Source organism: Rhinolophus sinicus, chromosome 1 (assembly GCF_057876585.1).
Source record: "Rhinolophus sinicus isolate RSI-liver-muscle chromosome 1, RSI-T2T, whole genome shotgun sequence".
Lineage (NCBI taxonomy): Eukaryota > Metazoa > Chordata > Mammalia > Chiroptera > Rhinolophidae > Rhinolophus > Rhinolophus sinicus.
This window is the reverse complement of record NC_142501.1, coordinates 126,625,154-126,652,850: the sequence shown is the minus strand read 5'-3', so window position 1 is coordinate 126,652,850 and position 27,697 is coordinate 126,625,154. Positions and strand designations below refer to the sequence as shown.

Genomic DNA, 27,697 nt, shown 5'->3' with positions numbered 1-27,697 from the left:
TGGGGGTGGGGGGGAGAGTGGGAAGTCCAGTTTGAGGCTGTTTTTTCCTGCATCCTTAAGAGCTTGAGATACTCTGTGAAGGCCTATCAGTGAGTACTGACGATGCTAGAGAATTATTCCTGTCTCTGCTTACTTTACTACCCGCTTTAAAACCAGCCTTCACAAAAACAGGATTACTCAGACCATTCCCATGTTACGCTAATCCCCACCTCCAGTCACTCTATCCAAATACCCTATTTTTTCCCCCTCAGAGCACTGATCACCATTTGCAACATATCTGAACTATTTACTTCTTCACTGTCAGCTCCCCTATACCAGAAAGTAAGCTGCACTGAAGGAGGAGCTTTGTTGTCTTCTCTACAGCAGCTCCAGGACCCAGAACACAGCTGGACAAAGAACAAGGGCTCAGCATTTGTTTACTGCTGAGGCAGATTTACATGAAGCTCCCAAAACTTAACTTTCAGGGTATGCCACTTGCATGGGTCCCTGCGATTGCTGGAAGTTGTACCATGTTGTAGGTTGGGTGAAGTCAGGTTGTAAATAGGATGCCTTTCATATAAGCAATTTTGATAAATTACCTAAAGAAAGGGACCTGAATTCAAAGTTCTAGAAATATGCTGTGATCTTTCTTCTCTTAACTAAATATTCACAATTCTCTTTGTGTTCAAACAGTTATTTTTTAAGCTATAATTTTCTTAATCCCATTAATTCTTTTTTTTCCTGCCAAGCCTTAAAATTTGCTTTATTTTATACAGGTTTTTTTCAACTAGATACATAGACAATCCCTTAACTTTTTATGACCTCATGAAATTAAACAGCGGTTTTCCTTTTTTTTTTCAGGTGTACAATATAATGATTAGATATTTATAAATACTGTGAAACGATCCCCACAATAAGTCCAGTTAACATCTATCACCATACACGGTTCCAGATTTTTTTTTTCTTGTGATGAGAACTTTTAAGATCTACTCTCTTAGGGAATATAGTCAATAATATTGTAATAGCTACGTAGGGTGCCAGATGGGTACCAGACTTATGGGGGAGGTCACTTCCTAAATTATTTAAATGTCAAACCACTATGTGGTACACCTGAAACTAATATAAAATAACATTAAATGTCAACTGTAATTGAAAAATAAAAAGATCTACTCTCTCAGTGACTTTCAAATATACAATGCAGTATTATAAACTGTCGTCACCATGCTGTACATTCCATTCCATGACTTATTTATTTTATAACTAGAAGTTTGTACATTTTGACTGCCTCCTCCCATTTTGCCTAACCCTGTAACTCCTGCCCCTTTGCCACCTCTGGGAACCACCAATATGTTCTGCTATCTACAAGCTAGGTTTTTGTGTTTGTTTTATTTTTTAGATTCCATGTAAGTGAGATCATATAGTATTTGTCTTTCCATTAATTCTTTTTTGACAATACCTATTCATTCCTTACTATAAACAATTATAAATTATTTACTTTTCTTCCCACTTAACTCTATTCTATTACCTCATTACATTACTATTCTTAATGTTTACCTTTGTATTGTTACATGTTCTTTTATGTCTATTATTTGAATTGTCAGCTTTAAACATCTTTTGACTTAAGTGGGGAAATGTGGAAGAAACAAAGAATTCTAATTTTTACTAATAAGTATAAAAATATCAGCATAGTTGGAGCAACTGGTAAGTGATTGCTCAGAGGGGTGATAGAACACAAATTTGGATACCTCAAAAATTTGCATAAAAGATGTAAATATAGAAATGTTTTCCCCCACGCCTTCAGAGAACACACTACTCTGCCTTCTTCAATCAAAGGTGAGAATCAGACACAAAGAAAAACGGTCAGATGTTATATATGGTTAATTTTTCACATTCCCTTTGCAGATTGATAATTCTAACTCCTACCTAGACACTCTGTTTCACTAGTTAGATTATAAAGATCCAAAAACACAAGTAATACACACCTCTCCCTCTTCTGACATTGGAGAATTCCTCATTTTCTCCGCCCCGTTTCTCTCGGTGTGGCGCCCCACTGTCACTCCTGCCATCTTCTCCTCCATGCTTTATTTCACCTTTTCCTTTGACTGCTACCACCTGCATATCCCCGACAATGCCATTCCCAGGAGGTACCCGAACATCTTCAGGGAAACCACAATTTTCCAAGGGCTGATTGGGATCACTACCCAAGTAATATCGAAATGGTCCATTGTTTGATGTAAAGCTGTCTAAAGACTACAAATGTAAAAAAAATACTTAGTTAAAAGCTACAAACATAAATTATACATCACAAAGTTTTCATGATAATAAAAGAATTACTGTCTTTATAAAATATTTTTTCAGTTTATAATAGAAAATATTACTTTTCTAAAAAATTTCTTCAATTAATATTCTGCCTCCTACATGGAAGGGAGAAATAGGAGAGAAATGATTCATTTATGAGGAAACAATTGAGAAGTTATGGCAATGTATTGTTCTCGTGAGTCAGTCATTCATCGAAGAAACACTTAAGTAAGTGTCTAAATTAAGGAGAAATTTAAAAATGGAGAAATTAATGAGAAAAGGAAATGTTCTAATGGTAATAGGCAAACAAAAAATGTGATCTTAGTTGTCCACAAAAACAACTTGAAAAACACTTTGATTCCCAAGGACTCCAAAATTTATCAGAGAGATTAAAAATATTTTTTAAAGAACCCACCTAGGTAACTTGTAGATGACAACCTATAATTAACTTAGACTTGGTGAGGATGGTGATGTGGTGGGGCTCTGGTATCTTAGCTAAAGAAGGTTTCCTTCAGGAAGGGACATCTGCATCAGGGTTCACAGGATATGCAAGCGTTAACTTGGTGAATGGTGAATTACATTCTAGCAAAATGAATGCCAAGATGCTGGTGCTGGTGGAGAGAAGGGGAAGGGACTAGACATATTAGAGGAACAGAGAGAAGGCCCTGGTGGGTATGAGCAAAGCCCAAACAGGACAGTGGTATCAACAGCAGCCAAAAAGGTAAGTAGGAGCCAGATCAGGCAGAACCCCATGAAAGATTTTAGTCCATTAACTGACTTACAGAGAAAATATAGGCAAACCTAGAATTTAGTACCCAGATGTTTACTGAGATCAACCCCCATCCAGTTCTTTTTAACCAACCTTCGCCAAATAAATCTTCTTAAAAAGAGAAAATAAAAGGAAATCTGGATTTTTATCCATTTTCATTTTTGATTAATTTCAGCTAATTCTCGGTTTAGCCTCCTTACCATTATTCTTCCCATCTATGCTAGTCATTTGTGTTTGACCTTAGAAAGTATTCTGTTCATTCATGTGTTTTTAAAATTTGAGAAAGCTAAGAGGTAAATTTAATCACATCATAAAATTTTTAAAAAAGGGAAACACAAAAAAGAAAAAATTAAAATCATTACTTCAGGCAGGCAAAGGATAAATGATTTTCTATAAGACACACGTGAACAATGTTAGAACAGGGGTGGGGAAATAGTAGGGGAAAAACGCAAAACCACCAAACATAAATACAGCTGTCAAAACCACCCCTAGCCATTATCAGAAAAAGTTGTCAAAGCAAGAAAAAAACAATTCACGTACTTTTAATAATTTTTTTCAAATGTTAGCTTCCAATACTGAATCTTAATTAACTGAAATTTGAAAAGTATTTCCACTCAAAATTTCAGTTCAATGTATTAAAGTCAATGTGAAAAACAGATTCATTTGTTTGAAAATTAATCAATTGGGGCCGGCCTGGTGGCTCAGGCGGTTAGAGCTCCGTGCTCCTAACTCCAAAGGCTGCCGGTTCGATTCCCACATGGGCCAGTGGGCTCTCAACCAGGTTGCCAGTTCAATTCCTCGAGTCCCGCGAGGGATGGTGGGCTCTGCCCCCTGCAACTAGGATTGAACACGGCACCTTGAGCTGAGCTGCCGCTGAGCTGCCGCTGAGCTCCCGGATGGCTCAGTTGGTTGGAGCCTGTCCTCTCAACCACAAGGTTGCCGGTTCGACTCCCACAAGGGATGGTGGGCTGTGCCCCTGCAACTGGCAACGGCAACTGGACCTGGAGCTGAGCTGCGCCCTCCACAACTAAGACTGAAAGAACAACAACTTGAAGCTGAACAGAACCCCCCACAACTAAGATTGAAGGGACAACAATTTGACCATTGTTCCCCAATAAAGTCCTGTTCCCCTTCCCCAATATAAAAAAAAAAAAAAAAAAAAAAGAAAATTAATCAAATTTTTAATGTTTATCAATGTTTCAGACATAGGGACTAGCACAAGGAATTTACTTTCTGCTTCCCTATCTCACTTTTCCCAGAATATTTATAAATATAAATATATTGTAAGTTATCATATAACATTTAAATGTTATTTTTTGAATATTCAGGAATTCTATATACTTTTTAATTCACAAAAACTAATTTGAAATACAAATGTTTAAACATTTTAGAGGTATGTTTTCAAAGTGATGAACAGCATGTACATCTGCTATTAACAGAAGTTATGTATCGAATTCTGACATACCACTTTGAAAACTTACCAATTAAAAAATGTCATTTTTACCTCTTCTTGTCCAAATTGCTCCATGGAATCACAGTAAACTTCACTGTCTGAATCACTTGTCAAATGCTGAATTCCTGAAACATCTTCAACATGATCATCATTTATATCTAAATATGAATAAATAGCCAGGTAGAATAATTGTTCTCTAATTGAAGAAAAATGCATTTATTCCATTTTCAAAATGTATTAGCTGTACACTATTTTCATACTGGGAGACAAATTTGATGTACCAAGCCACACTTTTTTCTTTTAACTTAACAAAACTTTAAATTTAGTTGATAAATTTTATTTGAAAAGATTACAAAATATTTTATCATAGAATTATACAAAGACACTGTCCAGATCAAACCTTGCAAAACTTAACATTATAAGAGAAAACTGACAATCAGCTAGGGCCATAATTTGGATGCAAGTATTCAAGATTGGTTGTTACATTAACAAATTATATTTCTTGGTTTCTTAGCTGTATTGCAACAATGTTAATAATTCACCATATACATATTATAGGCTCACCCCTACAGCCCTAAGATATGAAAAGAATATAACTTATCTTGCTGATTGGAGAACAAAGGTATCATATAATCAGAGGTTTAAGTTAAAAGAAACATGAGGAATAAAAGTAAAAATTTCAAAATTTTATTTTAAAATGCCATATACATAAAAACAACTGAAAAATCACACAGTAAAAATATAGTATAAAAAATTAATATATTTCTTTCAAAGATATATTAATAAATCTTCATAATATTAACAAACCTTAAGATATTACTGAATAAGTGGTTTTTAAACTCTAAATTGCTGCTAAACATTCTGAAATTATTAAAAGAATATTTTATTCACAGGGAAGAGGCTGTATTATTATTCACAGGGAAGAGGCTAAGTAATTATTATGGGAGCATACCTTGATGAGTGCAGACAGCAGTTTTTTCAGTTTGGTCCAAGTTTGGATCTACAGATTTTATTTCTTCAGCGCTGCTGCCACTCGGGGAAGAACTGGCATGAATATCACACTGTACATCCTGAACAAGGCTGTCTTCATCATAGCCATTAGTCACAACGACTTCCAAATTCTCATGGTCTATGGATTTTTTCACCATTTTCTTATCTTTTATGTAAAAATGGAAAAATTCATAAAACTCCACGAGGTCAATTTCTGTATACGATGTTCTAATATTAAGTAGACATTTCCCCAACCTACCATAATCCCTTTGAAGGGTTTCCTACTTAGATCACAGAGATGGGGTGCTCCTAGAAGAGGGGTTTTTTAATATGCTGAGGGCTCACCCAAACTGTGTTGGTTTCAAAACTGCTTCAGTTCCCTGTGAATTTTCTCTCTTTTAAGACATAATCTCTCAAGGACTTGACATTCTCTCAGCATAGGCAAATTGTTCTATGAGACCCAGCAGTACAAAAATAGCCAATAAAAACATCCTTCAAAGAAAGTATTGTCATACCTTAATGGAACATGAAGGCAAAACTAAGTTGTGCAGTTTGTTTTGGTGTTATTCTGCCTCCATTTTCTAAAACAGTCTTCCCCGGAATTACCGGAACTCTTACTAATAAGGCCCCCCTTACTACTAAGGCCCCTCTAATGCAGTGTCCCATGATTCCAATATTCCCTCTTCATCAAAAGTTCTGCCAGTATCCTAGTCTCAGGATTCTATTCTTGACAGGATATTCAGAGTTTAACTTGTCTCCTCTTCTTGGTAACATATATTCATATTGGAAACAATACCTTAAATTAATATATTTGTTTTTTTATTTTTTTGCTTTTCTTTTTTTAAGGAGGGCGCAACTCAGTGGCCCATGTGGTGATCGAACTGGCAACCTCGGTTTTATCAGCACCACGCTCTAACTAGCTGAGCTAACCGGCCAACCCAAATGAATGTATTTCTAATGCAGCATTTCAGGCATTACATTTGGAGGAATGGCCTATTCTCGTTAGCTTGCAACTGCTATCTATTCCATCTATGCGTAAGGCTGGCTGGCCCTATAGTAGAGCCTTTCGGTCCACAGCAAACCTGATTACAGGGTCAATAGCCCACATCCCACTACACGCATATAACACCAAATCAGCCAAACTTCTCCATATCCTTTTGTCTTATTTAATGTAGAATTATTAGCCCATCATCCAAAGATTACCATTATCACTTCGTTCTGCTTCTTTCACTTCTTCTTGGGCCTCTTCTTCCTCAGACTCAGCTCCACTATCACTGCTTTCAGCTTTACCATTAACAGTTTTGGCATTTGGAGTAGAAGTTAGAACATTACCAAGATCTAAAATATGAAATGACCATTTAATCTCTAACGCTATAACATACAATAATGCTATAATTTACAACACTATAATTTACAATAACTAGTAAAATAATTTTGAAGAAAAAAGTTGTAATCTGATATGTAATTAATAGTATTCTTTTGACTACAAATTATATAAATACTAGATAAATTCCTTCAATTAGTTTACAACAAAATGATAAAGCAATCTTAAAACCTTTCTGAACAACGCAGAGGATAAATTATTTTTAGTTAACATCAATCAAAATAGTAAAGTTAGAGATGAATTATCTTTATAGATGGTAAATGAAGATGGTTGCTATATGCTAGCATACTGAAAGTATACATATAATATTTTTGGCCCTAACAACAGTCACCTATCAATATTATAGGTGGACTATATTTAAACATTTTTAAAAATCATTTTATAACCTTTAAGGCTTCAGGTGCACAACTTATTATGTCTTTATAGTTAAACTTTAAAAAAAAAATCAGTTAATGCTATTAACCACTTAAAAAGACAACTGTCTATTGCCCAAAGTCATACTTTGAGAGTAAACACATCAGAGCTTCCCCAATGCTAACATGCATAGGAACCACCTGCGATCTAGTTAAAATGGAGATTCTGAATTAGTAAATCTGGGGTAATCTAAGATTCCGCCTCTCCATAAAGCTCCCATGTGATGCCAATGCTGTTGGTTACTTGACCACAATTTGAGATACAGGGAATTACATTCCCACAACTCTTTAAGATACTAAATGCCTCCTAAGTGGCTACTGGCCCAAAACAATGGTCCTTCTTCCATAAGCTTTTGGGATTTATTTTCACTATACAAATACATTTTGGATGCTTCCCTGCATCCCAAACCACATAATAAATTTCAAACTCTCTGTACATCTTAAACAGTCAGGCCTACATTCTTATTTAAGTCTACTTAACTAATGGAACAAAAGACTAAAAATTCAACTCATATAATGCATTGTGTTCTATTCTCACTTAGAGAATCATGGTTGTTTTTGACTCTCTCTTACTTTCCCCCGACAACCAGAATAAAATAATAACAACAAAACAAAAACGAAAACACGCACCACCCACAGACATCTTCAACAAAACTGAGTAACAGGGAAACCTCATCAAATGCTTCCCTCATCAAATGGATAGCTGTCAAAAACTACTTCACAACAGCAAAAACAGCATCACAACAGTTCTGTGATGAGGTGTAGAAAGCACAGAGAATTACTAATGAGCCCTACTTCACATCCAAAAATCAATTAATGTGATATACCATATTAATAGACTAAAGGACAAAAGCCACAATTATGACAACAGACGCAGAAAAAGCATTTGACAAAATCTAACACTCTTTCATGATAATAATGCTGAAGAAATTAAGAATGCAAGAGAATTTCTTCAATATGATAAAGGGCATCTACAAAAAATCACAACTAGTCTCCATACTTAATGCAAAAAGACTGAATTGTGTACTCCCAAAATAAGGAACAAGACAAAGATGTCTGCTTTTGCCGTCTCTATTTAATATTGTACTAGAAGTTCTAGCCAGGGCAGTTAGGCAAGGGAAAAAAAAAAGATTTAAAAATCCAGATCGGAAACAAAGAGGTCAAATAACCTCTGTATATGACATGCTCTTCTACACAGAAAATCCTAAGAAATCTACAAAAACTATTAGGACTAATAAATAGTTTGGCAACATTGCAGGATACAAGGTCAACATATAAAAATCAACTGTATTTCTATAAGCTAACAAATCAAGCCAAAAATAAAATTAGAAAACAATTCAAGTTACAAAAGCCCCCAAAAGAATTAAATACTTACTACCGAGTTTCCCCGAAAATAAGACATAGCTGGATAATCAGCTCTAAGGCATCTTTTGGAACAAAAATTAATATAAGACCCGGTATTATAGTATATTATATGTTATGTTATACGCGGTCTTATAGTAAAATAATACCGGGTCTTACATTAATTTTTGTTCCAAAAGATGCATTAGAGGTGATTGTCCATCTAGGTCTTATTTTCGGGGAAACATGGTAATACATTTGACAAAAAGGTTTAAGAATTATACACTGCAAGTGACAAAATGTTGAAATTAAAGAAGATCTAAGTAAATTACTTGGAAAGCAATATTGTTGAGATGAAAATATTCCCCCAAATGATCTATAATTCATTGCAATTTCTATCAAATTCCTAGCTTTCCTTTTTTTGCAAAAATTGACAAGCTGATTCTAAAATTTGTATGGAAATGCAAGGGATCCAGAATAGTAGTTAAAACCATCTTGGAAAAGAACAAAGTGGGACAGTTCATACTTCCTGATTTCAAAACTTACTATATATGTATATTCCGAAAAAGCCTATGTGACACAGCTACATCTTTCATCTGTTCTCCTGGGCCTAAATGACTATTTTGAACAAAATGCTTTATTAAAAAAAAAGTCAACCCCACGCAGCTTGGTGGTGGAGCGGCCTCCAGTGGACTCTTCTGCAAATGGGCTCCGTGGCCTAGAGCCCCGGTCCTCACCCTCCGTGATCGTGTGCCGAGGCCCGCTAGGAGTCGCTGCCGAGGTTTCCACAAGCAAGAGCACGGCAGCGATCCCCTCCAGCAGATCGCTAGTGGCCACCTACAACTACTAGTACCAGCGGTGCCTGGGTTCCACTTCCAGTGACAGCTGCTGTGGAAGTGCCGAGTACCCTGGGGAAGCCACCTCCCATCACCCCGGTCTCTCCAAGGCTGATCCGGGTCACTGACAGAAGAGCTTCTGTTTTGGGAAGTCCACTCTCCCGTTCAGGGCCAGTGATGGGTGTTCCCAGAGCACTCGTCACCTCCCCAGATCTCCAGCAGCATGATCACCTATGACCCGGCTCGGGAAGCCACAAGGAAACAGGGCTGTTGGCCAGTCCAGCAAAGCCAACGCTGGGCCCCCATCCTGAGTGGCTTCCAGCAGCCACCAGACTTCCAGGGGCAGTAGGCTCTGTTGAGACCCTCCCCTCTCCCCTCCTCTCTACCCTTTCCTAACCCCACCCCATAGACTAGGCCAGCTGCAGCAAGCAGAAGCAGTTGGGTTCTTATACCAAAAGAGCAAAACACCAAAATGGAAGTTGAGAGAGAGCATCACTCTTTACTATCCAAGCCACACAAAAGCCTTCCTGTCACCCATAACCATGTGCCTTGCACTTAGTGGAAAATAAACCAAAGCACTAGCACACACACATGCACAAAAAAGTCAAGATTGCAAACTGTCTTGCAATGTGGCAATATCTTACAAAATTGCAAACACCCATCAAATACCCATATCCTTTGATCCAGCAATTAACTTTTACATTATTTCTTACAGATATCCTTCCACATATGTAAAATGACATTTGTATACGGTTAATTTCAGCAACATGTTCTAAAGATTAGAAGAGGAAACAATCTAAGTGTATATGAAAATGGTACAGGTTAAATAATGCCACAGGTCCACATCCCTTACCACCCTTGGAACCAGATACGATTCGAAATACATAATTATCTAATTTTGCAAAGGTCAGACATTATATATACTGTGTATTATACACATGCATAGATATACTGTATATACTGTAACATCTTCAACAGAGTCTAGGCAGCTCTCACTAAAAAACAAAAATTAAGATATTTGTAGCAAAGCATGAATAATCACACTAGATAGGATAAATAAAGACTTAAAATAGCTTCATGTCATTTCAGGTCAGGGTTTGCTCCTCAATTAGTTCATGTCAGGACAAGTTTTGCTGCCAAATGAGTTACAAAAAAAAACCAAAAACGTTTCTCAAGCTTATTTTTCAATTATACTTAAGGGATGTGGACCTGAACCTTTATTATTATATTATTATTATTCATTCTTCCTTGTTTTTAAAATTAGTTGTTTAAACATCTGGCTCTGGCCGGTAGGCTGGACACTACTAAAGCAGGTCCAGGCTTATTCCCCTTTGTACCCTAAAAACATGCTTCATACAGAGAAAACACTTAATACTTTTTTGATTGAATAAGCATGAATAAGGAAGATTATCTGATCACATCTGACTTCTCTAGGCAAATCAGCTATCGAGAGTGTGGTACGGATGGTATGGAGTATGCCGAGTGAGCAATCACTCTGAGTTACTACGGCAGACATGTCCTGGAGACCTCATGAGAGAACACGATGATGGCTGAGCTGAAACACTGTAATTTCCACCAATTAGTAATAAGATGCCTTGTAAGTAGGGATGACAGAAAAAAAAGGGATACCGTATGTATCAAAATATATACAATTTTCATTTAAAATGACTCTTATGGGCTCATTTCTAAAAAAATTTAAAAAGCAAATGTTTACAGTTAATACCAGGAAATGTGTATGTTATTTTCAACTCCTGCTAGTATGTTAAAGATAGACCTTTCAATTCTTTACTGAGAACATGAAAACAGAATTCTAAAAAGAGAAACCAAGCTAAGTGAATTCATTGATGTCTTGTTTTAGCTTGCTAAACTACAGTTAAACCATACTATACATGTATCACTTTAAAATTAGCTTAGAAAATTATTTCAGCCATAGTATTGCTAATATAATTCATTAAACAAAATAGAAAATATAATCCATCAAAATAAAACTATGAATTCTGTTATAATTTTGTATGTACTAAAAGAACCACCTATTATGTCGCAGTAAGTTAAGGGTTCAAACTTAAGGGTTTATAATATTATTGAACTTTATACAATGTGTTTGCTTACATTCAAAATGCCTGAGTGACAGGAAAAAGACCAAAAAAAATAAACAAATAAAAATAGAAAGAAAACTCTTGAGTGACAAGCTTATAAATTATATAAATTTGAGCAGAATTCTTTGGCATGTAAATTTTAAACAAAATTTTTACATGGACTTTTTTATTCCTACCTTCTAAGTATTTAGAGATTTTCTCCAGTCGGACTAGCATGTGAAATTAAAAAGAAATTAGACATATAAATATAATGCATGCATAATATATCAGTTGCTGAATTTAAAATGAGGTAAAATAGTCCAACCTGAAGTTAAATCAGAACTTCTGCCACTCTTTTTGTCCTCTACAATTTCATAAAATGGGCCTATGACATGTAGCAATTCTTCAACTTTCTCAGTCATCGGCATAGTTTCAAGAATCTATAATCAAAAGAAACGAATCTTGTGAAATCAAAAACTAATAATCTAATCTATTATTAGTATCAAATAATATAACATTTATAATTTAAGTCTTGGTAACTGTGAGAAGTGAGATTCATTGATAGAATCCCAAAGTATCTATATTAATTACATACTTAACATATATACCCTCCTAGAAAAGTTTCAAGTATATTAAAGATTTAAAAGTGTTCTCATTTTAAAGGCTATTTCACATAAGCTTCATGTGAAATTTACACAATAATCTACATATTGTGCATTAAAAACTAAGGGCACTGGGTTCCATTGAAGGTGGCGAAGTAGATGCACACATTTTAAAAATGTGCATTACATGTCAAATATTTTCTTTAATTCAAATGATGACTAAAGCAAAATAAAGACACTTAAGATGTGGTTACCTGTAAAAAAATAATAACTAAGCACTAATGTTAAATAAAATAGAAAACTGTGGGGTTAATGTAAATTATGTCTGTTGTTTAATACTATGGTATTGTTCTTAAAAGGGCACAAAAGTAAGTAGGAAATAATAACCACTTTCAGACACCTTTATAACTTTATAACTATGGGCCAATTTAAAATCATCAAATTTAAAGAGCAAGGTATACAAACTGAAAAGACATTGAAATAAATAGCCATCAGTGGATGACTGATAAATTAAAAGTACTTCCATATATGGAATATTTTGGAGATATTAAAAAGACTAAGGTTTGTGTTCTGATTGGAAAAATATCCACGAATTTTTTTACATGAAAAAAGCTAGCTGCCACACAGTATATTTGATATGATACCACTTTTGGTTTTCTTTTTTAATATATATATATATATATATATATATATATGTATATCTATATACTGTGTTTCCCCAAAAATAAGACCTAGGTGGACAATCAGCTCTAATGTGTGTTTTGGAGCAAAAATTAATTTAAGACCCAGTCTTATTTTACTATAATATAAGGCTGGGTCTTTATAACATAATATAATACAATGTAATGTAATATAATATAATACTGGGTCTTATATTAATTTTTGCTCCAAAAGATGCATTAGAGTTGATTGTCCGGCTAGGTCTTATTTTCGGGAAAACATGATGTATATATATATATATATATATATATATATATATATATCTTATGAATCAATCTACAAAATACAATTAAAAGTAATTACCATTGAAGAGTTAAAATAGAGGGAATGGGGAACTCATTTTTCACTTTATGCTTCTTTCAACATTTGGATTTTTTTCATTTACGTATCTTACCTGTATTAATATAAACGAATTTATTATTTTAAGCAACCAAAGTCCTATATCATTCTTGCACATTTCTTCAGCTCATATGCAGTTTTAAAATGATCCCTTGTATCTTTAAAATTAACAACAACCTCAGATTTGTTAGTCACGCTCCCTGCTTTATTGCTCATTCAGTACCTTTCACAGTATAATGTAAACTCAATGCTTTTGATCACTCCTGTATTTCCAGTGTCCTGCACATAGGAGGTATTTAATAAACAATATAGTTTACAACTCTAAAATTTTTGTTCAAACATGCTTTTATTTCTAAATCAGATACATTGTCTATGGTAATCAGCAAATCTGATATGATTTAGAGCTGGGATACATCCATCATCATTACTACCGTGTGTGTATGTACATGAGCATGCGTGCATGCGTGCTTGAGAGAGAGAGAAGGGGGGTTATTGACAGAGACTATACAAAATGAACTATGTTAACAATAACTGGTTTTAGTGATTATCATTTAATTTTACAGCTCATAGTAAATTATCTAATCGTTGCTCCTATTAATGGATAGGACTGACAAGAATGCTTTATTCATAGACTGTCTTTTTGCTAAAGCAAATACTTATAAGGCTGGGACCATTAGGGAGAGTATTTTTATATCTTATTATAGGTACATGATTTGTAATATATTTGAATTATAGTAATTATTACAGTTTTCCATTCTGAGAATTAGATTCAAACCAGAAACTGAAACCATAGGTAGTGTTTACTTTGATATGACCAAAGACACAGCTAATCAATGGCAGAGATATGATTCAAACACAAGTTAGTATCCTTTACACTATTCCACAGTGGATATAAAGACTTGACTGAGCAGAATATGGAAAGCCAAACACATATCCCATCCTGACCCCCACTCAACACCTCCTTTGATCCTCCTCCAAACTAGATTTCTTTTGGTTATCTCTCAGTTGAATATTATTTTTAAAATCTCTTTCTCAAATAGGCCAGTTTGGTTCAGTATTTGGGTTTTTTATACCCCGTAAGGTAAGTGAGTGAATTATGGACTTGAAATGTCACAACTAAATAAATGGAGTATGTACTGGTACTAAGCGAATATAAGCAGAATAATTTTTCTTTCAATAACCTACAATTTCAGTAGTCAATACAGTCAGGACATAAGTGGCCATACCAAGATACACCCAGAATTTAAGAGATTCGTCTGTGAAGAAGAAACTTTAAAAATACAAAACCCAAGAAAAATGACCATTTTTTGCAAAATAGCCATTTGTAAAATTCTCTCCCTCACTCCAATACTGAAATAAAAGAAATGTCATACACACAGGTCTCACACACACAAACGAGACACAGGCAGAGACAGAGAAATACAAGCAGACAGAGGCAAATCTCAGTCTAGATAACTACTACTTACCCTCAGAGATTTTTTTTTAAGTGTAAATTAATTCAATTGGATGTAATGCATCCAAATGAAGAACGTGTTAACAGAAATATATGGTAAGCTGTATGGACTCTAAGAAATCAGCGCTCAAAGTACAATAATTTTTCCAGGTTTATCTAGCACTTTTCCTTAGTGAGAGACACCACTACTGTACGACGAAAACATACTGGAAAGGTACAGGTATACTGTATTGTAAAGCAAAGACTAAATCCCTTGGGCTTCTTGTGTCAGATGGTCACATCTCTTATAGCCATCCAAATCCACTTCTCTGCTCTCTGTTCAATAGACAATCTCAACAATCACAAATCCAAGTGTCCCAAATGCCTCTGACATTCTGAGGAGTGTCCTATATCTCAACCCTGAGGATGATGATCACGAGAAAGCTGTATCACCCACTGTAAGTAAAGCAATTGGCATTCTGGTTTTTCCGTAAATCTCCAAAAGATGGTCATCATGAGTCAAGCCTTAAAAAGCAAATCAACCTTCAGTACTCAGAGAAAGCCAATGTTCTGGACTTACAGAGATATGGACCAGCGACCTGCAGTCATGGTAACGTTCAGGTCCCATCCTTTCTGAGACTGTTCTAATCCTCCCTCCATTCGTGATTATCCCATCCTCTTAGAAATTCTGAAACAACTAGTCTGGGGTTTTGCTGGGGCATTTGGTTTTTTCTTTTTTTCCTTTTAACAAGAGTCCCTAGTGATTCTATTGTGCAGCTAGAGTTGAGTACAGTAGTCCCCTTACCTGTAGCTTCACTTTCCAGGGCTTCACTTACCCACAGTCAACCATGATCCAAAAATATTAAATGGAAAATTCCAGAAATAAAAAATTCATAAATTTTAAATTGCACGCGTGATAAATTCTCACCCAGGACATGAATCATCACTTTGTCCAGTGTTTCCATGCTGTATATGCTCCCTGGCCCTTAGTCACTTAGTAGCCTTCTTGGTTATTAGATTGACTGTCAGGGTATCACAGTGCTTGTGTTCAAGTAACCCCTTAATAGTGGCCCAAAAGTGCAAGAGTAGTGATAATGGCAATTCAATATGCCGAAAAAGAAGCCATAAAGTGCTTTCTGTAAGTAAAAAGGTATGTATGTATAGGGAAAAAATCATATATAAAGGGTTCAGTACTATCCACAGGTTAAGGCATGGATTGCGGATCTTGGAATATATCCCCCACGAATAATGGAGGACTACTGTACACTGATATCTCTTTAAATCAACAGACATAATACACATTATTCAAGTACTAGCTGAATTTTCTGGAAATCCCCATAAGATAGTCTGTAAAATGGTACAGAAAATAGAATTTTATATTTCCTCTTGATTATGAATCAAAATAAACTTTATTTAAAAAAACATGGATTATTGCCCCCAAACCACATTAGTTACTCTCAGTCCCTGAATGCTAAAATCCTATTATATTATTTTAAAATAATTTTTGATTTTGGCAAGTTTTTTGGTGATATTTCACTGGATGGTTTACAAATTATGAAAGGCAATTTTCTATAAAACATTATCTATTATAACATATAAATTAAATGAACAAGGTTCTTTAAACCCTTGAATGCACAGGCATGGAATTAGATTCATACTGAAAGACTAATTCTAAAGAGCAATAGTACAGGGATTTGTGAACCATATTTAAGAACATAATTTAAGGACTGCTTCAGTTAGTAAATTATTGACATTAGATAAAGTCGCAAATTCAGTAATGAAATCTTTGGGATAATGTACTATCCTAACTGGTTATTTAGAGGCATGAAATTTTATCTACTGATGTTCACAAAGCTAAATTCTGAAAAAAATTTTAAAGACTAATCAAAATTTTAAACTACGCATATCTTACTATTTTTAGATTTATCTCTAAAAGTTTCCTATAAACTGTATTGTATTCACAGTATGAATTGAAAATGTTAAAGTCTTACTGAAAGTAGTTGGTGAATTCTTTTAATTAGAGAGTTAGTTACAGAAACCTATAGGTACAATGGAAGTATTTTAAGACAGCTAAAAGGCAGATGTATAGTCTTTATCTTTCTTGGGGGAAAAAAGTGGAATACACATTGTTTCACACCCCTCCCATTTTAAACTGTGGCTATATCATGAATTAATAAAATTGGACAAGTAAAATGGGTAAATTTTACTTAATGTGTCATTCAGCTTTACATTGCAGAATGTCCTAACATTTACAATGATATTTAAGGGAAATATATTAATATTTTAAAAAGTAACAGTTATCAAACCAAAAAAACTTTAGATTCTCTTTCTCTCTCTGCTTTTGAAAGGCTCCTTTGTTGTTGTGTTACTGATACAGTTCACAGCCAAAAGAACTAAACTCTGCCCTCTATTATAAACAAAGTCCAGTAAAAAAAAAATTGTGAAAATGTAACAAAGGGTACAACTTTGGCAGTGTAAATATGAATAAAACAAAGCAAAAACTAGTTTGAATCTACCAAACAGAAGTTACTAATACTGTCAAACCATCTGGGAAAACGAAACAAAACAAAACTTTATTCATTTTTACAGACTTTCTTTGAGTTCAAAGATAATTTATGTAAGATTGTCAAAAAGACCTACATTTCCCACTTCCTGATTCTTCTCCAATATAAAAATGGTCCTTTATAAAAAAGGCACTCAGATTATCTTTAAAATCTATGATTTCTTCATAAATTTGTTCCTCTAAACAATTCCTTGAATGGACTTAGAAGAGCTAGTGAATGATGAATGCACTTTTTAGAAGTTAACAAAGAAACTAAAAGCATTCTTACCTATTTTACTTTGCAGTCACAGAAATACTTGTTACTGAGAAGTACAGTGATGGGTATATCTCAATTTTGAGTTAAAATATGTACAAGAACACTGTTCGGCAGTCTTGTTAACTATTTCTCCTAAATAAAAGGTTCTAAAGAAATGCTTTCAAGGCAGGCCAGGTATTTCCCAGACTCTTGAGTTAGGGACTCCTATTTTTAAAGATTCCTATTTCTATACCTTCTGCAGAAGTCAACTACATAGAAAGATAGGGAAGGTGAAAAATAAAAAACAAAACAAAACAAAATCCCCAAAGTATCCACAATGTGATGTATCTTAAAGAAAAAACACTTAACTTGAGATGAACTTTGATAAGACAGATAAAGACTAATTCAATAATCTAGATTGTATATTCTAACATATTACAATCTCCTTGTTCCTTAAAATAAAGCAGCTAATTTGCTTGATGATAAAATTAAATTAGAACTGCTCTGAATATTTTTATTTTCTCCTGTGAATTATTTTCCCTACCTTTTTCATTTCTTCAACATATGCAATCATGGCTTCCTCTTTGGTCATATCACCCAATGAACTCCAAGCATCCCTAAAAATGAAAACATTCAAATAACAATAAAGACACCTGATTTTCAATTGTTCAAAATACAATTTATAGTTGATACTATAGGGTCATTATTTAAAACAAGCTCTACTTAAAGCCTTATTATATTTCCAAAGGATCTCTTTAAATGCATCACCTTGAAGAGTATCACAGTAATAGATGGCAAAGTAAATAGTATTTAAAACTAATAAGTATATAACTCAACTATAGATTATACAGATTATATAAGACCAAAGAAACTATAGACTGTTCAGAAATATTTGCTAAGAACTCTTTAAAAGTTTGTCATTATATAGATCAATGACAGAAATGAATACTTTAGAAGATACATGTTTTAGATGAACAGAAGTTTGGGTTAAAAGTTTCCATTAATTTGGGCCGGCCCGGTGGCTCAGGCGGTTAGAGCTCCATGCTCCTAACTTCGAAGGCTGCCCGTTCGATTCCCACATGGGCCAGTGGGCTCTCAACCACAAGGCTGCCAGTTCAATTCCTCGAGTCCTGCAAGGGATGGTGGGCAGCACCCCCTGCAACTAAGATTGAACACGGCACCTTGAGCTGAGCTGCCGCTGAGCTCTGGAATGGCTCAGTTGATTGGAGCGCAGGCTCTCAACCACAAGGTTGCCGGTTCGACTCCCACAAGAGATGGTGGGCTGTGCCCCCTGCAACTAGCAACTGGACCTGGAGCTGAGCTGCGCCCTCCACAAGTTAAGACTGAAAGGACAACTTAAAGCTGAACGGCAACCTCCACAGCTAAGATTGAAAGGACAACTTGACTTGGAAAAAAAAAGTCCTGGAAGTACACACTGTTCCCCAATAAAGTCCCATTCCCCTTCCCCAATTAAAAAAAAAATTTCCATTAATTTAAATAAGAGTCTAACTTACACATTTGAAAAATGGAAATAGTTTCTTCCTTCTAACAAGAAAAAAAGGAAAATGTGAGGGGACAGGAAAATTTTAACCCCCTAGATAATGAGTATAGTCCTTTAAAATTTCTCCCTAAAGTGAAAAACTCTCTTTTTATACCTTTTTGTCCAGAAGCAGTTTAACTCCACCAAAGATCAATTTCAAGGGAAAATTATAAATAAGTAAATTTTCTGAAAAAAGAAAACATGTTGCTATTATACTTAACCTATTATTTTGTGACTATTCATAAAAATCTTAGATAGAAGTATAGTACGGGTAGTAAGAAATCCTCAAAGGAGTTTAAGGACTTCCAATTCAGAGTGAAGAAATTTAGCCATCAACATGTGTGGCTCTTAAGATATGCTTCACCAATCAGAACACTCTGTTCATACATACAGTCTATGTTAGACTAAGTTACGTTTTGTTAGACATTTATAAAGTCTTCAGTATTTAGAACATCAAATGTTAGTTAACTGGAAATATGGTAGAAGTATCTCTGGATAGTTTATGATTCTCCTAAGTATATTAAAAATCAAATTTCTATTCAAGTATAGTGGGACATTCGGCTTAAATAAAACATTAGTATGACAGTACCTGAGTCATGCTCCTAGTTAATTATTATCTTAAAGGCTCAAAGGCAAACAATGTCACCTCACAAAAGTCACTATTTTTCATGGCAGGTCAAAGACTCAGGAGAGTTTATTTCTTTCATTAGCTTAGTTTGGGAGTTTTTCTTGTCATAAAAATGCCATAAAAGGAAAGACTGGGGCGGTCCGGTTGCTCTGGAGTGCCGTGCTCCTAATGCTGAAGGCCGGTGGTTCAATTCCCACATGGGCCAGTGAGCTGCGCCCTCCACAGCTAAGACTGTCAACAATGGCTCTCCCTGGAGATGGGCTGCGGTGAACAGCCAGAGGTCGGCGTGAGCTGCCGCAGGGCTGCTGTGTGCTGCCGTGAGCAGCCGGTAGCTGTGCTGGCTGGCAGCCATGAGTGGCCGGCAGCTATTGAGCTGCTGTGAGCAGCCGACCGATGACCGGCGAACAACTGCCTCAGCCGGGGAAAGCGCAAGGCTCAAAATACCAGCATGGGCCAGGGAGCTGCGCCTACAACTAGACTGAGAATAGGTTTAAAACCGGGGAGTGGGAACAAAAAACAAACAAACAAACAAACAAAAAAAAAACGAAAAGACTAACTAAAAAGCTTATTATCTTTGATGTACCTACCCCTTTTTATTTTATTGTTTTTTTCTCTTCCCCAAGACTTCCCCATTTGTGTGAAATTGTGTTAAGAGCACATGGAGGATAAAAAATGTATCCTGTACCTAGACCACTTTATGCACAGGATAATACATAACCACATAAATAACAATCACATGATAATTATATCCTTATAGTAAAATGCCTTTCCTAGCTTTCTATATAAAATTACCATTTATATCTCCCAATAGGATCCCAGAATGCAGGCCTTGAGTGTTTACAGGGTCCTTCCGTTGCTTGCTTGTAGAAGCTATAGAACTTGAGCATCATTTCATTTGTTGGCTGAAATGAACCTATTGGAAACATACATTAAACACAGATCACCTGGAGAACACAATTGATAATCTAAGACTATAAATTAGCTTAGTTATACTAATAGTGATTTTTAAATATTTCATTAATAGTTCAGATAATTATTTATTTCTATCTTATAGAAACAAAAGTTATGGCTCTGTTAGTTGCTTTACTCTTTCAATATTAAAAAACTCTGAGATTTTAGACTTTAATAACAATGCTTAACACAGTTCAATTAACAAAAGAATAAATGAACAAACATGCTGTAGGTGTAACCAAAATAACTGGCAAAAGTAATTTAAAAACACAAATACAGAGAAGGTGCAAAAAAAATGTATACACATTTTAAGAAAGGAAAAAACTGCATTAAAATCAAACTGATGGTAAACACTTTGAGCCCCTTTCATAATTGCAGAAGTCAAACGTGACTTGTATTCATCTTTTGTTATTGGTATATATTGAGTATTGCAATTTTAATACAGTTTTTTCCTTTCTTAAAATGTGTACACTTTTTTTGGCACCCTCTGTATATTAAAATATATAATAACTGTATTATGCAACTGTAATAAGGTATTTTTATTCAAAGATTGTGACAAATCAAAAATGACTAGCATAAATAAAAAACTTACACATATACGCTGCTTAATAAAATTGTAACAGTAAGAAATTCAATTCCTCTTGGCCAAATTTCAGTTTCTCAATGGATAAAGAACTTTGCCTGAAGCCAACCAGAGTGTACTGTGGTTGAAAAAGAATTAATCCAAGATAAAATAGATTTGTCACTGCCTACCTCTGTAATTTTAGAAACATCAATTTCTTTGAATATCAATCTTCATATATGTTTCAGCATCTCTATAACCTTTTTTATGTTTAAAAATTTCAAATTGTATCAACAAGCACTGTGAGTTACAATACTCTTAGTAATAGGGAAAAACTGGAATGTAAATGTTTTATATAAATACTTGGCTAAATAAATACAATATACAACAGGATAATTGATAACTATAGCCCTTAAAATTATATTGTAGAAAAATATAAATAATGTCATGAGAAAATTTCCATGATCTACCATAAAATGAGAAAAAAAACGGCAGTTTAAAAGCAGCATATCCAGTACAATCCATTTTTTCAAAATAAGTATTTACAAACATAAAACACAAGTAGAAGAAAACACATCAAATAGTTAAAGACAATCTCTCTGGATAGTAGGCCTACAGATTATTTTTATTACCCTTTTTGCTTGTTTGTTTTTAAATACTTTACATTGAGTTTGTATTACTTTAATACCAAAAATAAAAAATTGTTTATAAAAATAAAAATTAAAACTGTAAAAAGATATTTTAAAAACTTTATAGGGCGGCCGGGTGGCTCAGTTGGTTACAGCATGAGCTCTGAACGACTGGGTTGCCGGTTTGATTCCCACATGGGCCAGTGAGCTGCGCCCTCCACAACTAGACTGAAGACAACAAGCTGCCGCTGAGCCTCCGTAGGGGTGGCCGGATAGCAGAGTTGGTTAGAGCGCAAGCTCTCAACAACCTTGTTGGTTCAATTCCCACCATGAGATGGTGGGCTGCACCCCCTGCAACTAAAGATTGAAAACGGGGACTGGACTTGGAGCTGAGCTGTGCCCTCCACAACTAGACTGAAGGATAACAACTTGGAGCTGATGGGCCCTGGAGAAACACACTGTTCTCCAATATTCCCCAATAAAATTAAGGAAAAAAAAAAAAAGAAAACTTTATAGATTGCAAAATAAACAAATAACATGTAGTAATCGAAAGCTAGTAGTCAATAAACACAAAAATTACAACATAAGAAAATGAGAGCTGGTGTTTCAGGTTTGGCCAAGAGTGAATAATTAATTCCAAAAATCACAATAATTATCTACATATTATGCTCACTTAGGTATATCTACTAGATATAGTATTTCAATGATATAGTCCTTCTTTACATAGTAGAGGGAGAAAAATGGAGAAACTACAGTTAAAAATGGTTATTTATTTAAGTAACACAAATCTAAATTTAAAACATCAAAAGCCTCATCTTGTAATTGTTTCAGGAAGTGAATGAAATGAAATTTAAAAGTTTATTGGTTAAGGTGGATAATATATACCGTGTTTTCCCCGAAAATAAGACATAGCTGGACAATCAGCTCTAATGTGTCTTTTGGAGCAAAAATTAATATAAGACCTGGTCTAATTTTACTATAATGCTTCAAAAGACACAGTAGAGCTCATTGTCCAGTAGGTCTTATTTTCAGGGAAACACAGTACATTAGAATAGGTTACAGCAAAAACTGGTAACATATATTGAATATATTCTGTGTGGAAGACAGTGGATAAAGTATAATCTCTGTCCTCAAGGTGCTCACGCATTGATAAATTTGATATGTGTTTGAAATATTATCTAAGAACTTACATTTCTAAAGGCCAAGGGAATACCAAACATAGAAGCTATAGGATTCAACACAACCTTACACCTTAAATAAAGATTAAGCAAAAAGGAACAAAAACACTGTAAGATCTTACTCTTTACAAAGCAATCCAGGGCAGAGCAAACAATTAAAAAATATTATTATAAAAGTAATTAATAATTCATTATAACAATACTTCTGCCTCAATATCAATGTAGTTTCAGGGGACAACAGGATACTGATATTGTCCAACATAGTTGCCATTTGGCAGCATATCTTAACTTTGCAATACCTTCTTAAATGTAAAGTAATAGAAACTTTATTTACATTTACATGGGTTTCTTAATAAGTAATATGTAATGTAAACAAAGGTAGAGGGCTAGAGATATCAAGTCTAGCTTTATCAATTTTCACGAAATACATAAAAATGTATAGTTTAGGAGAAAGGATGAAGGTACAACTCACATAAAACTCTGAGAATCATGCCTTTCTACAAACCCTCCTAATTGGGCATTTAAAAAAATCAATACCTAAATAAGTTCCTATAATATTTCTTTACATTTTGTTCACTCTCATCTTTCAATTCCCCATATGTCCTTCTCTAACTTGATGTCTGAGATTACAAAAGGAATACTATTTTGTATATATTTGTTTCCAAACTTTTTGAATCTTCACTTAGTGAATTTTTATGGAATGTGCTGAATATTCACTATGTAGCCAACTGGTGACTAATAAAAATAAAGGACATGCTATTAAATACTATAGTAATACATTAATGCTGTATTCCGTTAGTTTTACACTCTGGCTCAATAACTGTACTTAAAAGCATTATTAAAAAATACAAGTTTATTGTGAAAAATAATTCATATATTACAGGAGGATATGAAGTGAAAAATAAAAGACTCCCCCTACAAGCTTTTCTACAGAAAAAAAAAAAAAAAATTTGAATAATGGCCTTAAACTTCCCAACATTGGTCAAAGGCATAAAATTACAAATTTAAAAAGCTCTCCAAACCCCAAACAGGATAAGTATGAAGAACACCAGACTTAGAGCAAAGAGAAAAAGGAATACACATTAAATACAAAAGAACATCGAATGACTTTTCTACCAAGCTGCAAAAAAGGTCCATCCAATAGTATAAAAGAGAAAAACTAGTACAATAGTAAAAAAAGTAGCAAATATATATGTATATATTAAAATAAAAACATAGTTTTACAAATGAATATAGTTGTTCTTTCGTTTCTCCCATTATATTCAAAAGTGTTCAAAAGACTTTGTCAGTATGCACCAGGCATCCCCATGCCAGTTTTTAAAATTTTTTTACATACAAATCCACAGTCAAAAAGTGACAAGACTTTTGTTTTCAACAACTATATAAACTACTTAAAACCCGCATAATATAATTGTCTCTGGCTTGAAAGATCAGTAGGCAATTAATTCACATTCGCTATCTTCTCCCCTTCAATTACATTTCTTTTAAACGCAGAAAAGAAGTAGGTAAATAAGCAAGAGTAGAAGCAGAAAGGTTCAAGGAGGTTAAGGTTCAGAAAGTGGGGCCTCAGGCCTCTGCAGGAGGCTTCCTCACCGGGGGAATACCAGTGCACGTACCATTTTTCGGCAAACTCTGGATCACCTTTACCGCCGCCTCAAACCTGGTTTCATGCACGGATCTCCTGTCCGCCATCTCTAGCCGCCAGCGCCGGCCCCCGTCCCAAGGTCTGTCGGCTGGAATCAGACAGCAGCAGCACCAGCTTTCCCAGGAGCCTGCATGAAACTAGAACATGGAGCGCAGCCGCGGATCAACATGCCCAAAGGGAGGAGGCCCAGGAGCGCAGCTGGTCAGTTCCCCTGCCCTATCCAGGCCACACAGACCGAGGTGGCCCGACTCCTTCCTCCTCCCCGGGGCGTGACCAAGGCCAAGAAGCCGGCCCGCGAAGACAGGACAACTCACCGAGAGGAAAAGCATCTCTAGCATAAGGCGAAGACGCTCCGGCCACTGGTGGTCTCGGAGCCCCGCTTCCACCCACAAGATCCAGACAGAGCAGCCACACCCCCCATCCCAGCAGGGTCGCTCTGTCTATCCGCGGCCTCCTCACAGCCCCGCCCCAAAGCTACCCAGGACCCACTCGCTGCCGCCGCCGCCGCCGCCGCCGCCTTGCAGCAAACTCCACCCACCCGGCCCGCGGCTGCAATGCTGACGCGCGCAGTCTGTCAGTCCCGGAGAAGGGGGACAGGAAGATAAATAGGATGGGTCGGTGGAGGACCCGGTGCTGGCTTTTGGAACAGGCCGGACTGACTTGTCCGCGCTAGCGCTGCCGGACAAGCGGAGCGCGAACGGGACATGCGCGGGCTTGCAGGCTGCGCCTGGGCCCCAAGCAGCACGTCGGTACCGCTGGGCAAATAATGACTGTGGTCATCAGCGCCTGCCCTCTGCTAGATTAAAGTTAGAGGAAGGTGATGGGACATAAGCGAAGGGCTTTAGATAGGGAGAGGGTTGGTGCGAACCTTCAATTCTGCCATTTAGTTTCTGTGACCTAGGTCGTTTAGCCTCTCCGGTGGCCGGCAATCTTTATGCCACCCTAAAGGGTACATGAAGGGAGTAGGGATGCTGACTGGAGGTGATTAGCAGTGCTTGGCTCGCACATGTTCGACGGCTTTAGCCGCCTCGAGACAAGGGCATGCGAGCAACAACCAAAGGAAAGAGAAAAAGTCTCCCGCTACTAGACTGGACCAAGGGAGGGAGACCACCTTCCCCTGCACCACCTCTAGTATCGAGACCCAGGACAGAGGCCAGCTCCAGCTCGATTTAATAGGCGACAGGGCGTGGGGGCGGGGCGAACGAGGAACTAATACGGATCGCCAACCCTACAAAAGACTACCCTGGGCCTTCACCTTTCTAGCCCAGCACCCCGCGTCCTCATGCAACTAGGAAGCACCCCCAGGCCCGTAGTGGGGAACTGATATGGGTCGTGGGGGTGGAGGGAGTCCTTGATCTGGAAACCCCAAAGTCGCCAGGTCTTTTTTGTCAGTTCGGGATGGGTTAGGAGAGTTACTAGTACAGGTTTAGACACAGACTATAAGTTACTCTTCCCTCAGAGCCGCAGTGCCGGCATTTACCTTGGTGTTGCCCTGCAAGGCCTGTCCGGTATTGTCCCCTCGCCCTGCCCCCGCGGACTTGTGGGAAATGTAGTCCCCCAGACGCGGCGCTTCCGGACACTTCCTCTGAGCCGTGGGCGTTCCTCTCACCTGTTCCGGTTCGGTTTCATGGTCGGGCAGGCGGTTGAGCCGTTTTGGCGGAAATCCCTCCTTCCTACTGCGTCGCATTTTGTGCCAATTTAGAATGCCACATCCGCTTCCGGCGAAAGGGACACTTGGTGTCTTACGGAAGTATCCTGGTGTGACTGAACTTGAAGCGGAGAATTGGGGTCTGATTTCTTGCTCCTGATGCTTACTAACTTTGAGATTATGTGTAAGAAAGCAAAGAAGGACGTTCGGATAATAAAGACTATGGCTTATTGAGCGCCAGGTATTTACGTAGCGTCTGAGACATTCCGAAAACGCCCTAGGGTGTTTACGAAGGAAGAAATTGAGACTAAAGTTTAACTGAGTTGCCCAAGGCGCCACAATTTAGTAAGTTGCAGAGCCAGGAGTCAGTCCAAAAAACTCTCTTGCTTTAAATCTTGGACTTTTAGCTGGACACCAAAGTGTAAGACTAAAAATTTTTCTAATTTACTCAAACTAGACTTTATGTGTTTAATATCTACTGCTTCCTCTTCTCGCCCTTTGATTATATATTCTTTCCAGTTTCAATCTACTCAGTCATGCATACTTATAAAAGAGCTTGGGTGTTTTATTTTTAATCTAGGACTTAATTTTGACAAGTTTTCATTAAGCTTATGTAATAAGCTGATTTACGGTAAGTTGGTCTCTAGATAATGATGAATAAAAATTTTCTGCCAATGATTTCTGTTGAATTTCCTTTTACTGGTAGAATAGTCAATGGAGAACAGCATAAAAAGAAAGAAAATTGAGGTTATTCAGGTAAAGATATTTAAATAAGATAAATACACAAAATCAATAGTTTTGTAGAATGTTGGAATACAGAAATCAAGCCAATGTAGTTTTAAAGACTTAAAAAGCGAAATTACAAACTTTTAGAGAATAATGAAGTCTTTCAAAGAAATATGAATAAGATATAAGAATCAGGAAAGAATAATTAACTTTACTGAATAATTAACTTTCCAGTTTTATTATTTGCAGATATGTTGTCTACACAGAAAATTTAAGGGAAGCTACAATTATAACTAAGAAAGGTTCATCAAGGTTGTTGAACAGAAGATCAATCAGTAGTGATCTTTTAAAGCACCAGTAATCAATTAGAAAATGTTACCAAAAATTCATATTCCAATAGCAATAAATTCCAAAGTGTTAGCAATAAATTCCACTAAAAATAAATAAAAGATATACAAAAACTTAATGGAGAAAAATTATAAAATTTACCAATGGGCATTAAAAACCTGAATAAATGGATATGATAGTTATATCCAAAATTATAAAGATAAACATTCTTCCCAAATTGGTCCATAAATACAATATAACTCCAACTATAATTACCACAGGACTCTGAGAAACTTTACAAACTGATTCTAAAAACCTTATAGAAAGGCTCAGAATAGGCAAGAGGTTTCCAAAAAGAACATGAAGGAAAGTTATATTAGGGTGGACTAACTGCTACAATCAACAGCTGCAGTAACTCAGACTAAACACAATAA

General features: G+C 36.0%; 1 protein-coding gene and 1 pseudogene across 12 annotated transcripts in view; one reads left to right on the top strand and one right to left on the bottom strand.

The window, feature by feature from the left end:
* Positions 1-26,185, bottom strand: part of ACBD5 (acyl-CoA binding domain containing 5) — a 41,224-nt gene extending 15,039 nt beyond the window's left edge. For 3 of the 12 annotated variants that reach the window (XR_016018244.1, XM_088789303.1, XM_088789301.1), the window contains exons 1-9: positions 24,877-25,098; positions 24,534-24,699; positions 20,390-20,510; positions 17,974-18,046; positions 11,864-11,978; positions 6,693-6,827; positions 5,452-5,655; positions 4,551-4,657; positions 1,962-2,229 (exon numbers count right to left, since the gene is read on the bottom strand). Coding sequence is in view for 10 of the 12 variants with exons in the window: in XM_088789303.1 (XP_088645429.1) it covers positions 1,962-2,229; positions 4,551-4,657; positions 5,452-5,655; positions 6,693-6,827; positions 11,864-11,978; positions 17,974-18,046; positions 20,390-20,510; positions 24,534-24,699; positions 24,877-24,900 (1,213 nt within the window). In the remaining 2 variants the exon portion in view is untranslated. Of the gene's footprint in view, positions 1-1,961; positions 2,230-4,550; positions 4,658-5,451; positions 5,656-6,692; positions 6,828-11,735; positions 11,769-11,863; positions 11,979-17,973; positions 18,047-20,389; positions 20,511-24,533; positions 24,700-24,876; positions 25,099-26,042 lie in introns of those variants that run through there. The other 9 variants (XM_088789302.1, XM_088789299.1, XM_019749107.3 and 6 more) reach the window with 8 other exon arrangements.
* LOC141568559 (pancreatic progenitor cell differentiation and proliferation factor pseudogene) lies at positions 7,110-9,838 on the top strand (annotated as a pseudogene).
* Positions 26,186-27,697: the final 1,512 nt, after the last annotated feature.